At 40.3% G+C, this 13,382-nt stretch overlaps 1 protein-coding gene across 1 annotated transcript in view; it reads right to left on the reverse strand.

Annotated features, from left to right (window-relative positions):
- The window catches only part of LOC135216856 (ubiquitin carboxyl-terminal hydrolase 16-like), a 426,609-nt gene that overhangs the window by 367,157 nt on the left and 46,070 nt on the right, over positions 1 to 13,382 (reverse strand). Inside the window, 1 exon segment of the mRNA XM_064252406.1 lies at positions 6,577 to 6,609. Within this exon segment, the coding sequence (XP_064108476.1) occupies positions 6,577 to 6,609 (33 nt within the window).

Consider the following 13,382-nt stretch of genomic DNA (forward strand, 5'->3'; position numbering starts at 1 on the left):
TCAACAAAAAAGCATTTGCACCTAGTTTGAACTTCTGAAGTTCCAGTAATTATACAACACAATTAGGCTAGGAAGATCGTTCCTTAATTTGATCACAGCTTCAACAAAACATCTAGAACACTGTGTGGTAATGAACTTAAAACAGCAAAGGCTAAGTTGTTAGAATTAATATGATTACTTAAAGCATGGCATATTCAGGGAAGATTTGTTTGCAGATGTAATTTTATTGAGCATACATGATGAGCAAATTGTACAATGTGAACAAATATAAATATGATGATGTTTAATAAGAAATTGCAGTAAATCAAACCCTGCTCTATACCCAACAACTTGAATTCTGTTCATTTGCTATAGACCAATAGATCAATCACTGGAACAATACATATTCAAAACAGAAATAGTACTCAAGAAAAATCTCGGGATTAAAAAAAAATTTTTTTTAAAGTGGATGTGGAAATAAGCATAGCTAACCCAAAAACAGGCAACAGCTTAAGCTGTCTTAAGTAAAACATCATTTGAAAAGGTTAGTACCAGCATAGAATAGACGAGTTACTCGTTAGTTTGAAGTTTCCACTGTTTTTAATTACTGTAATGAAAATTATGCTTCTTCCTATAAAATCAATATATAACAATGATTCAGGTATTTCTGTAGAATAAGGGTTGGGAAAAAGTACCCTACTATTCATTGAAAAATCATAAATTTTTTCGTCCGATTATCGTAATGTTTGCACTATTATATACTAGCCGTTATGTAAAGTTTTATATATGAAAATGTGCGCAATTTTATGTAGAATACAACAACAAACAACCCATGGTTGTCGCTTTTATCAGTTTTGAAATATTTTCATATAACAATAAATAGAAAAAATTTTACTTTTGGTCAATTATAATCAACCGAAATGGTCGAAAACTGCAATTGTAAGCTACAACACTTGCAGTCTAGTAATATTCAATCAATTACCTTCAATTTGCAATAAATAGGAAGTCTCTAGCACAATATTTTGATTTATGGTGAATTTTTTAAAACTTTTTTTATGTCCGTGCCTTACGAATTCATGCAGCATATTGTGATAATATTTTCTCTGTGTTGCTTTGATCGTTTTACAATTTGTTAGATACCAAAATCATCGCAATTAAGTGTACAATACAAAAAAAAAATAATTAACTCATTAGCTTTCATCGTTTTGCTCACAGCGTGATTCGTATACAATTATATATGAAAATTTTTTTCGTGCTGTCATATATTCCAATATTTATATATGATAATGATATTTTTTTTCATTTCTGATGGCTGCATACTAAACTTCAGGCAATGACAAAAAAGGAGCCAAAAATGAACTCTTAATCTTGAAAATTAAGCTTGCTGTGATTTAAAAAAAAAAAAAAAATTTCCGCTTCGGCGCTCACTTGCGAACGCCACCGGCATACGGGAGACACTTTTGGAAATACCGGCTCGGCGTTTAAGGGTTAACATGTCCGTGAATGGTCACGGGTGTGGCAGACGTACGAACATGAGTTGGAGAGGAATCCCGAACACTCAAGATAGAAGGAGAAGCCCCCAGGGTCGAACTCTTGGAAGCACCAGGGAGAGGGGCAGGCAAAGACTCCTGCTGCACCAACTCAGCGCTCACCACCTTCGACCTCTTGACAGGCGCCTTGAGATCCTTATGGCAACGAATAGGCTCTGGAGAAGTAGGAGCAATTGCATGATGTGCACGGACAGGGGAGGTTGCAACACGCTCGTGATTCAATGCAGAGGACGAAGCAGCCACTGCAGATCACACAAGGGAAGATACACTAACACTCTCCGAAACACCAACACTCTCGAGAACACGTCTGCATTGTTTCTCCCTTGTAGGCAAAGAAAGAGCAAAGTCCCTAGCCTTCCAACACTTGATACACCGACGTGGCGTAGAGGGGGAAGAGGGAGAGGAAGACAGCACTGGTTTCTTACGCGACCTCTTCGCAGGAGGCGGGGACGATGCAACACGTTTTCTTCCAGTCCTCCCAGCCGATAAGGCAGCCAACTTATCATCCAAAACAGAGTCCAACCTCTTAAGCACCGCCTGGCATATAACCTCAGACTGATCTGCAAGAGAAGGCTCCGATGACATGGAAGGGAGATGCAGTGAACTGGGCGGCAGAGATGACGTCACTGCTAAGAAAGGCAGTGCAGAGGAGACGACCGGGAGTTACGTCGTCGATGGAAGTGACGTCACAAGTGGTGATGACGTCACGGCTTTCCCTCGGTCCGAAGGGGAAGCAGACGCTACTGGCGGAGGAATACACAATGACTGATCCTGTGACGTCACCAACGGGGCTGACACCACGGCTTCCCTCCAACTCAAAGAAGCGACAACAGTCACTGGTGGAGTAATACAAGATGGCTGACCTCGGCTACCCACGAAGACAAGGCCGGGAGGAGGGGGGGAGGGCCTGGCCAGCCTGAGGAGGGGGAGAATAGCAAGCCTCCATAAAGTGCGCTAGCAACCCCTCCAAGGAAGGGGGACCCCCTAGTCTGAGCGTCTTCCAAATCACAGCCATCTTGGACGCCTCCGACTCTGGAATAAATGAGAATGATGAAAAAGCCTCCTCCTTCCCGGGAATCAAATTAACTCCCGAAGAAGGGGCAACATTACAAAAATCAGCCTGAGGACCTCCTGATACTTCCAGCAATGAATCAATGGAAGAAAAGGAAGGAGACACAGGCACAGCGCTACTATGAAGAAGAGTCGAAACCCTCCGATGCTCTCTCTTGCTATAAAACTACTTCCACTGCTCTTTAGTTCATGCCCGGAATTCCTCACAAGGATTCGTTATAATACAAAAATTAGAACGGCACCTGCTACGTGATGTGGGGATCGGTCGCCGCTGAGGCCAAAAAACAAGAACACGGAAAACCTGGAATTCCGGGGCATATACATTGACAAAGCCATAATATCAGCCACACACTCACACGCGCACACACACACTAAACACAAACGAAACGGGCAATGAACCAGGTAAAGGCCGGAAGGGGTCAACCACGACTCTCATCCAGGCAGTTAGTTAAAGAAAAGACTGACACGGTGGCGTAGGTGTGTGGTCTTTGACCACTCTTCACCCGATCTACACATGCATTGCCAGATATCAAGAGATTCCTCGATTTCATCTGCTTTTCAACTGGATCCAGCTAGGCGCTAGAAATGATCCTATTGTTAAGAATGAAGGTTTGTTCGAGCATGAACAAAGGCCGTTTTAAACGTTTTTATTTATAGGGGTTTCAACTATTCGTGGATTCTAGCCATTATTCATGGTGGGTCTGGTACTCATACCCCACAAATATGGGGGGAACACTGTACTTCATTATGGGCTACTGAATTTGCATATTAGAAGATCAAATTTTGACAGCACCTAACATAACCAGTAATACTGGTGAATTATGGCTCATACTGATACTAACTTGCTTTCACCTATTGAAATAGTATCAAGAATTGTAATATATATCTACTTTTGCAGATCCTGTATGCAAAAAGAGGCACATATGTATTTCCCCCCCAAAAAATAGATAGTAGTACGGTGCGGTACCAAATTATGCGAGAATTTGGTCGATCCACGGCCTCACAGAACTGGAAAATCGCAGATTTCGATACACATACCATATGGGAATAACTCCATTAGGGTCAAGGCAAATGGCAACTTCCCCAGTAAAACTTTTTTACTACTCTCTTTCCTGCTGATCCATAGCATAAGATAGCACTCCATCTCGATCAGCTCCTTGCTACACGTGGATGCATAACTCCTAGAATCAAGGCTTGATGAACTGTAAGAGTAACACATCTTCAAGATCTGCTCCTTATTCTTCAAGATGCGTCTTACCGTTGATTCGCCCATGCTCTTTCCTTTGTCCTTAACTTAAGGACAAGCTTTTTAGTTTCGAGAGAATAGGTCTTCCACTTCGACTTTTGGGCAGATGCAGATATGATGTGGATGATCAGAATAGTACACTTAGCATATCTGAGTAATACGAGTAACAAGAGGTAGCACTCAACCGAGAACAATAGAAATGGCTATGATGATGATACCGACCATTCATACGCACAGCGCTATGACGTCACAAGTGCGTGAGGTGGAGCCTTCCATCTTAGCCAATGGCTGAGCAGGAGCCTTCTGTCTTCGCAGATACAGAAAATCTATTTCTGAGAACTAGCGACTGGATAAAAAGGGAATCGCACAATCCGATCACGCATATTTCGGGACCATACTGTACCATGGATATTAGAAATACAGTTTTATGGGGCTTGCCTAGCGTTGATTTCCGATTATTGGCGACAGTAACAGAGTACTGTTGGTGCCGGTGCATAACTAACAGAGGCACCATTAACTGGTTAGCTGCGCCAAAAGCCGATAAGCGCCGAAAATAGCAGATTTTCAGTTATTAGCAATTTTTGCTTATCAAGCCGTCAAAATGGAGCAACCCCCTGATAACCAGGGACTGCCTGTATCATGTCAAAAGCCTAAATTCAGAGCAAATCCAGTGCTAGCTACTACTGTACTCCAGATTCTTCAAATCATACAGTATGCCTTGGATATTCTTCTTATTAAGATGTGAAACTCTTTAGAATTCTAAGTTTAATTCCCTCCCAGAAATCTAATCCACACATCACACCTTAATGCAATTTAGTCTTATATCAGTAACATCACTGCCATGGTTTCACTAACCTTAAAAACATGCTACTTCTCCTACAGCCACAGCCCTAAATTCATGTTTCTCTATCAGCCCTAATATTTCTAGTTTTATCATTATTGAAACATGCCTTGTCTGACTTTATAGTGATAAACATATGGGTAAACCTGTATGACTGCCTAGAGTAATAAAAAAGCAAATTTTGTAAATCATTGTTCTAGCACTTTTATTCCACATTAGGTAATTATAGAACTAAAAATAATAATTTGCTCAAATTTTATATATCAGGTCTGGTGCTGGTATGAGATACTGAAATTGAAGAAAACTAAATGGGGACATATATTACAAATGTTTTTACCTGACTCAAAATCTTAAGAATAGATTCATAAATGAGGCAGTCGTATTACTATTGCCTGGCAATATAGAAAGCACAGGAAGCGGAATTTCCTATCAGGGAAGCCTGTATGAACTGATTGAGCCAAGGTAGTCATATCACCATTGCCTGGCAGTATAGACAGCACAGAAAGTGGAATTTCCATTGAGGACGAACAGCGGCTACTCTATAACAAATGATTCAATAAAAAGTATCTATGTAAAAGAAATGTATCCACAAATTGAAAGACAAAAATATAGTTATTCATAACAGCAGCATTCCTTGAAGACAGTTATGCCTGAAACAAACCATAAATTGTTATGCCACACAAGAAATGGAAAAGCGCAGCACACCTCAAAGCAAATAAGGAATCTCTCTTTACAATTTTCTCAACAGAGGTTGCAGTTAATTCTCCTGCTCTTAAGGTCCCTCCACTTGCAGCTGCCACAACAATTAGACTGACTCTAACCTGGCAAGTCTCCAGAATGTAATGTAACACATACAAACACACAGGCACCCAAAATACATTTTCACCAAACTGTAAATCGTGCACAGAAACAAAAATGTTTTGAAAATTTTACTTCATATAACGTACTGTTTTATTCCTATACTCTCTTAATTTAACTTTTGAACATATTAATAAAAGAAAAAATGTAAAAAAGGGGGACTTTTGGGTTGGCTGGAACGAATTATCCTGATTCCCTTTATTTCTTATAGGGGTATTTGTTTCATACTTTGAACAAATTGTATTTCGAGCAGCCTTCTGGAAAGGATTAAGTTCAAAGTCTGAGGTACTACTGCATGTACTTATGTTACCTTCACATTCAAAAACACATCACATCAGCTTAAAGTACACCGCGTAACTTTCCATTCCACGTAATAAAATGAAAGATACATTATTTAAAACAGCTTGCATTAATTCTTCCACCAATTATACGACAAAACTAGCTACATAACCAGCACCAACTATTAAGTATTTAAAAAAATTATGCACAAAAAAGTCCTTCTTATAGATGCCTCATAACTTGCTACAACAGTGGTGAAAACCCTATACCTTGTAGCAAACATCAACAACAAAAATGACCAAGGCATTTAAAAAATTTCTGTAAGTTGTCTTAAAAAAAAAAAAAAAAAAAAAAAAAAAAAAAAAAAAAGCCATCCCAATGAAACATAAGACACAATATGGTTACCTACAATGTCACAGCTGATTACTAAACACCAATAGTAGTATTACAAATGGACATTATATCAATAAGCATAAAAGTGATACCACACAACTTAAAATACTTCCACACGAGTTACATCAATATAACATATAAGGCAATGCTGAGTGTATTTCAATGAGAAAGTTCTGTCAATATTAATAGTACATGTAAAATCATCTCCCAAGAAAAAATGTAAGAAAAGACATAACCTTGGAATATTCTGTATTACATATACAGTAACATGAATAATGCATTAGTCTGCTACAATTGCCCAATTAGCTACCATATAAAATGATAATGGAAAACATGAAAAAAGTGCAAATCATATTTACCCTTTTTGGAATCCTTGCCAGATGTCACTGATGCTGCAAATGAATTATCAAGAGTATAAATGTCAACTACAAAAATTTTCAATAACTTGCAATACCTATAACTATGCACATGTAAGGTACACACTTCATTTAATTCTAAAAATGTCAGTCTATGCATTAAAACTACAAGCAATGGCAAGCCTAATTATCTACAAATACAATAAATCCAAAGGTATGATCTAAAAAGTGCTTAAATAATTAAAATTAGCCACAGAAAGCACTGCAATACCACAGTACAGTCATGTAAACACAAAATAAAATCATCCAATCATCACCCAATTTGTAGACTTCTTATCTTTCTTTCTTTCTTTTTGATGCCTTGGGATTTGTGGGGTGGAAATTATTTAGAAAATCCAGATATATCTGGTAATGTCCTAGTGAGCTTTGGGGAATGAAATATAAATGTAAATGTTTGTACAGTACCTCTTTTCATTTAATAAGGAATCATTAGCTCTAAACTATTTTATTCGAGCTTATTTTCATTTCTGAATGACATGAAACTAGAATTAGACTAAAAGTATAAAAGTTGCTCAAATCTATACTGACTTCCATAATAAGCATAGCCTATGATCAGCTAAAACGATCTACGTACGCTGGGCCCTGATTACAGTCAACCAAATAACTATTCATATCATTCTGTTCAATTTATGCACTCCTCAAAGAGGGCAAAATAATATAAACTTACTGTTCCATGTAACATCAAAATAAAATACAAAACAGAACCTAAAATTCAAAAAGTCACAGCCTAGCCTATGCTTCCTTAGATAAAAAACAAAATATAATGTCCTTGTGAGTTATTGAGCTTATGAACACTGTGCCTCAGATTGAACCTAATATACTGTATACATAATTATAAATGAAGATGTATTGTGTGTGTAACAAAAACAAACATCATTAATTGATTTTCAACAGATCACACAAAAATTAGAAACTACTGTTGACATCAGCTATTCTTTTAAAAAACAATGTCACTGAATGCACTGTCTAAGCATGAAATGTTTCACCCATATTTGGGGAAGCTTTCTGAGGAATTGTGGCAAACATACTGTGGCTGTTTACCCAAAGAAGTAGAGTACTGATGCTTCATCAATTATCCTTGGCAAAGTTAACAAATACTTCAACCACAGACATACATAAGCTAACTGTAGTTCTTATGAAGATGTGTACATATGATTCTCTTTAGACTATTCATCATGTCAGTAATTGCATACATTCAAGACCAGGCTTGGCATTTCTAAGCCCAATATCTCACACAAGAGCAACTGATACTAATGATTTGCACAAAGCTTAGGCCACCTTTCATTACCATAAGTTGTTTGAACTCTGGCGCTTTATCTTAAAAACAAACATGGTATGTTGGTGAATACACATATTTTTCCCTTTCCCAATGAGTTATTAGTATGGTAATTTTGTAACTCTCCTGAATCATAGGTTTAAAAAATGCATGTGCCTTCAAACCATACGACAAGCAACAACTTAAATAACAAAAATTATCTTAAAACATAGGAATAGTTTACTGTATGTTTCACATAATGAATGAGTAGGTATGGTGGTTATTATGCCAATAAAAAGTTTAGCTTTAGAGAAAGAAAAAATCTTGCTTAATTATTATACACCCTCTTTCTACTCACTGCTTAATTTATTTTTTCAATATACTAGTTGCCTAAATGTGAGTACACATGAAAAGATAAATAAGAGACGCCTTCATGGCAAAAGCCAAATATAGCTGGTCAAGTTTCAAGTATAAGGGTTGAATAATCCTATAGAAAATTATACACAATTTTCAATTACGAATCATCAGTATGAATGTTAAAGATGGCAATAGTTCATGTCGCAGCTTCTTTTTTCCTCTCACGTTCAACATCCACATTTCACTTCCATACAAAAGTTAGCTCAATAATCCATCTAAACACCTCAACTTTTGCTCCAATATACACTCCTCTTTCAACCCTTTTGCAAATATCATGCTACTTTCCTAGATTCACAACTTCACAGACTTCTGGTTGGTCCATGTATGCCAGAGTCAATACGTACAAAGTTACTAACCTAAGAATACAGAGACTACAAGTTACGGATAACAGCGCTGAAAATAGTCTCAAATTATATGTAACTATTTTATGAGACACTGCATTAAAATTCCTAGCTTCAAGATTCTTATGCTACAAACCTTATACCACACTTAATCAGATACGTATACTAATGCCAATCACACCATATCAGCGCATGTGTTGATATAGGGTCTACCCTCCCAATAAGTAACAAAGATGGGTATGTTGCATAAAAGATACAATACCCTGAAGTCAACTTATATAGCTTTTAGTGAACAGCAATCCACAGAAGTCATTACAGTGAACCCCCAGCATTCGTGCACTCTTGGATTCCCAGACTCACGTATTTGGGAATTTCTCTCTGGAACATATATCCCAATATTTGTGGAAAATTTATCTATTTGCTGTATTATTCTATGAGAAATATCCAAGTCCTGGGTGTTTTTTTATCAATTTCATCATAAAATGCACTTTTTGTGATAAAACTATTAAAAAAAACAGGTATAAACATTTTTTAGTGGGTTTTTCTTGAGTTTTAACCAACAAAAATGTTATTTTCATTTTAAAATAAGTTTTTAAATATACTTACCTGGTAGTTACATATATATAGCTTAATCCCGCCGATTCGTCGCGCGCACGGCAGAAATTCAAAATTCGCGGCTATCGCCGATAGACGGTCAGGTGATCATACCTGTACTCCCTCTATCCAGGTATCTGGAACCATTCCCATTTGTCCTCAGAAATTCCATGCCCCTGTTCTCAGAGGGGAGGAGGGGGGGACCTATATATAAGGAGGGAGGGACCTTTATATGTATGTAACTACCAGGTAAGTATATTTAAAAACTTATTTTAAAATGAAAATAACATTTTTATAAAACTCAGGTAAAAGTATATTTTTAAAAACTTATATGAAAATAACATAATACTTAACTGGTAGTTACATATATATAGCTGATTGACACCTTTGGTTGTGGGTTCGAGAACCGCGACACCGTTGGGAATTCGTAAAATTACTAATAGCTACAAATTAGCTGGACTAATAATCTGGTTCTTACCTGATAAGGAAGCTGGCTTTAAAGTTTTCCTGCCTCATTAGCCTGCATTCCTTGAGAGACCCAGCGATCCACCCAGGGGGCTGTAGAAAGTCTCTGTGGGGCTGTCAGACGGTCCTCGACCTTAACCTGACTAGACCACCACCCTTGCTATCCCGGCAAAGCCATGGACAATGAGCTGACCACCTAACCAACTAACACACTAAAAAAACACTAACTTAGACTTGCATCCCAGACTGTGGAAGGTTGCGACAACCTTCACAGACAACCTGTGATACCAAGTTCAAGAAAAGCAAGGGTATAAAAAAGGTTATGGGTTAGAGGCAGTAGCACCTTCTCCAACTACGGCGCCGGAGGTAACGTACGGACCCAGGGAGCAACAATCTTCATATTGGGTCTGTACCTCTTTGAGGTAGCAATCTGCAAAGATCGACTTGCTTCTCCAAAAAGTCGCTTCTAAAATAGCCTTCATCGACTTGTTGTGTCGATACGCCATCGAAGTCGCCACAGCTCTTACTTCGTGCGCCTTGACTTTGAGGATTGGGAAGCTTTTCTCATCACAGTTCTGATGAGCTTCCCTTATCAAGTCTTTGATAAAGAACGCCAGTGCGTTCTTCGACAAAGGTAGTGAAGGCTTTTTTACCGAACACCAGAGATTGTCCGTCTGTCCTCTTAAGTGTTTGGTTTTCTGTAAATAAAATTTTAGGGCTCTCACTGGACAAAGTCCTCTCTCCTTTTCCTGTCCTACTAAAAGAGACAATCCCGGGATGGTAAAGGATCTAGGCCATGGATGAGAAGGATTCTCATTTTTGGCGAGAAAACCTAGTTGCAGCGAGCAGACTGCATTCTCCCCACTGAATCCTACATTCTTGCTAAAGGCTTGCAGCTCTCCAATTCTCTTGGCTGTTGCCAATGCAACCAGGAATAGAGTCGTCTTGGTGAGGTCCTTCCATGACGCCTTGTCGAGGGGTTCGAACCTACCCGAAGTTAAAAATGACAGGACAACATCCAAATTCCAAGAGGGGGTTGGATTGCCCTTCCTTTTAGCTGTCTCGAAAGACCTTATGAGGTCCGAGAGATCCTTGTTTCCTGATACGTCAATGTTCCTATGACGGAAAACGTATGTTAGCATACTGCGGTATCCTTTGATGGTAGAAACCACTAGTTTCTGTTGGTTTCTTAGAAATAACAAAAAGTCTGCTATTTGAATTATAGAGGTATTGGAAGAGGAAATGTTTCTAATCCTGCACCATTCTCTAAAGACGTCCCACTTAGATTGATATAATTTGATCGTGGACGTCCTCCTCGCTCTTGCGATTGCTCTTGCAGCTTCCCTCGAAAAGCCCTTTGCTCTTGCCAGTTTTTCGATAGTAAAAAGGCAGTTAGATTGAGAGCGAGGAGATTTTGATGGTATCTCTCTAAGTGTGGCTGTTTGAGTAGATCGCTCCGACAGGGCAACGATCTGGGGGTGTCTACCAGCCATTCCATCACCTCCGTGATCCAGGGTCTCGTTGGCCAAAATGGAGCTATTAATATCATCCGGGCGTTGACCGATTCCCTGAACTTTTTCAGGACTCTGTCTAGGATCTTGAATGGGGGGAAGGCGTACGCATTTAGTCTTTCCCAATCCATGAGGAAAGCGTCCACTGCCACTGCTTCCTGGTCTGGAATTGGTGAGCAATAAACAGGTAGCCTCTTTGTCTTCTGCGTCGCAAAGAGGTCTATTGTCGGTTCTCCCCATAGTTCCCAAAGCCTGTTGCATACCTCGTGATGCAGGGTCCACTCCATCGTGAGAACCTGTCTTTCTCTGCTGAGGAGATCCGCCCTGATGTTCTTCTCTCCTTCTATGAAGCGAGTTAGAAGCGTAATGTTCCTCTCTTTCGCCCACAACAAGAGATCCTTTGCTGCCTCGTAAAGGGAGTCCGAACGAGTGCCTCCCTGTTTCTTTATGTAGGCCAACGCCGTGGTGTTGTCCGCGTTGACCTAAACTACCTTGTTCTTGACTTCCTCCTGGAAGTGCAGAAGGGCTAGATGAATGGCCGTCAGCTCCTTCATATTGATATGCCATTCTTTTTGATGATCTTGCCATAGACCAGAGATCTCGTCCTTCCCCAGTGTTGCACCCCATCCCACGTCCGATGCGTCTGAATACAACACTAGATCGGGGTTCTTCTGTTGAAGTTCGAGGCCCTCTTGAAGTTTTTTGGGATCGTCCCACCAACTCAAATGATCCTTGATTCCCCGAGGAATCGGAATCCATGTCTCGAGGTCTTGGTCTCTCGTCCAGTAACTTGCTAGATGAAACTGAAGTGGACGAAGGTGTAGTCTTCCCAGGGAGACTAATTGCTCGATCGAGGAGAGGGTCCCCAGCAGACTCATCCATTCCCTCGCCGAGCAGGTCCATCTCCCTAGGAAGAGCTTCACCTTTCTTAAGCACTCTAGAATGCGATTCGGGGCTGGAAAAGCCCGAAAAACCACTGACTGAATCCTCATCCCCAGGTAGATGATGTCTTGTGAAGGAATCAGTTGTGATTTGTCTAGGTTTACTAACAGCCCCAACTGTTGTGTTAACGTCATAGTTACTTGTAGGCCCTCCAGACACTTTACTTGCGACTTGGCTCTGATTATCCAGTCGTCCAGGTACATCGAAATCCGTACCCCTTCCAGATGTAACCACCGGGATACGTTCGACACCACTCGAGTGAAAACGTAAGGAGCCGTGTTTAGTCCAAAACAAAGTGCTCTGAACTGATACGTTTTTGACCGATGAACAAATCTCAGGTATTTCCTGTAATGCGGGTGGATTGGGACGTGGAAATAAGCGTCCTGCAGGTCTATCGACACCATCCAGTCCCCCTGTCTGGTGCCTGCTAGGACTGACACTGCTGTCTCCATAGCAAACTTGACTTTGCTTACGAATCTGTTCAGAGGACTTACGTCCAGCACGGGTCTCCACCCCCCCCGAGTTCTTTGGTACCAGAAATAGCCTGTTGTAAAATCCCTCCGAAGAGGTGTTCTCTACTATTTCTATCGCTGCTTTTGACAGCATCTGATCGACTTGCTCCTGCAGAGCTGTTGCTTTGTTTCCTGAATAAGTGGCTGTCAACTCTAACGGTTCTGACGAAAGAGGGGGCTTCCTTAGGAAGGGGATCTTGTATCCTTCCTTCAGCACCTCGATTGTCCATTCGTCCGCTCCCCTTAGTTTCCACTCTTGCCAGTATTGGGAAAGCCTGGCTCCCACTTGTGTCTGGAGGCTGACAAAATCATTTCCTGGATTTAGGTTGCAACTTAGGGGTTTTCCTGGGTTGTCCTCCTGCGGCCGACTTCTTGGTTCCTCTCGCAAAAGCCTTCCCACGAAAGGGCTGACGCGTGGGAGGAGTCTCCTTCTCCTTCCTGGCTAAAAAGTTAGCCGGAAGTACCTTCCTAGCAGTCCTGGTGATCAAGTCTTGCGTTGCTTGTTGCGCAAGAGCAGCCGACAAGTCCTTTACCAGCTCTGAAGGGAATAGCTGTTTCGTTAACGGAGCATATAAAAGCTCTGACTTCTGTGCTAAAGTCACTCCCGACGAAAGAAAGGAACAAAACATACCCCTCTTCTTAAGAATCCCAGCTGCAAAAAGGGCCGTTAGCTCGACAGTGCCATCCCTTACCGCCTTATCGAGACAGGCAA

This window comes from Macrobrachium nipponense, chromosome 11, assembly GCF_015104395.2.
Source record: "Macrobrachium nipponense isolate FS-2020 chromosome 11, ASM1510439v2, whole genome shotgun sequence".
In the NCBI taxonomy this organism is placed as follows: domain Eukaryota; kingdom Metazoa; phylum Arthropoda; class Malacostraca; order Decapoda; family Palaemonidae; genus Macrobrachium; species Macrobrachium nipponense.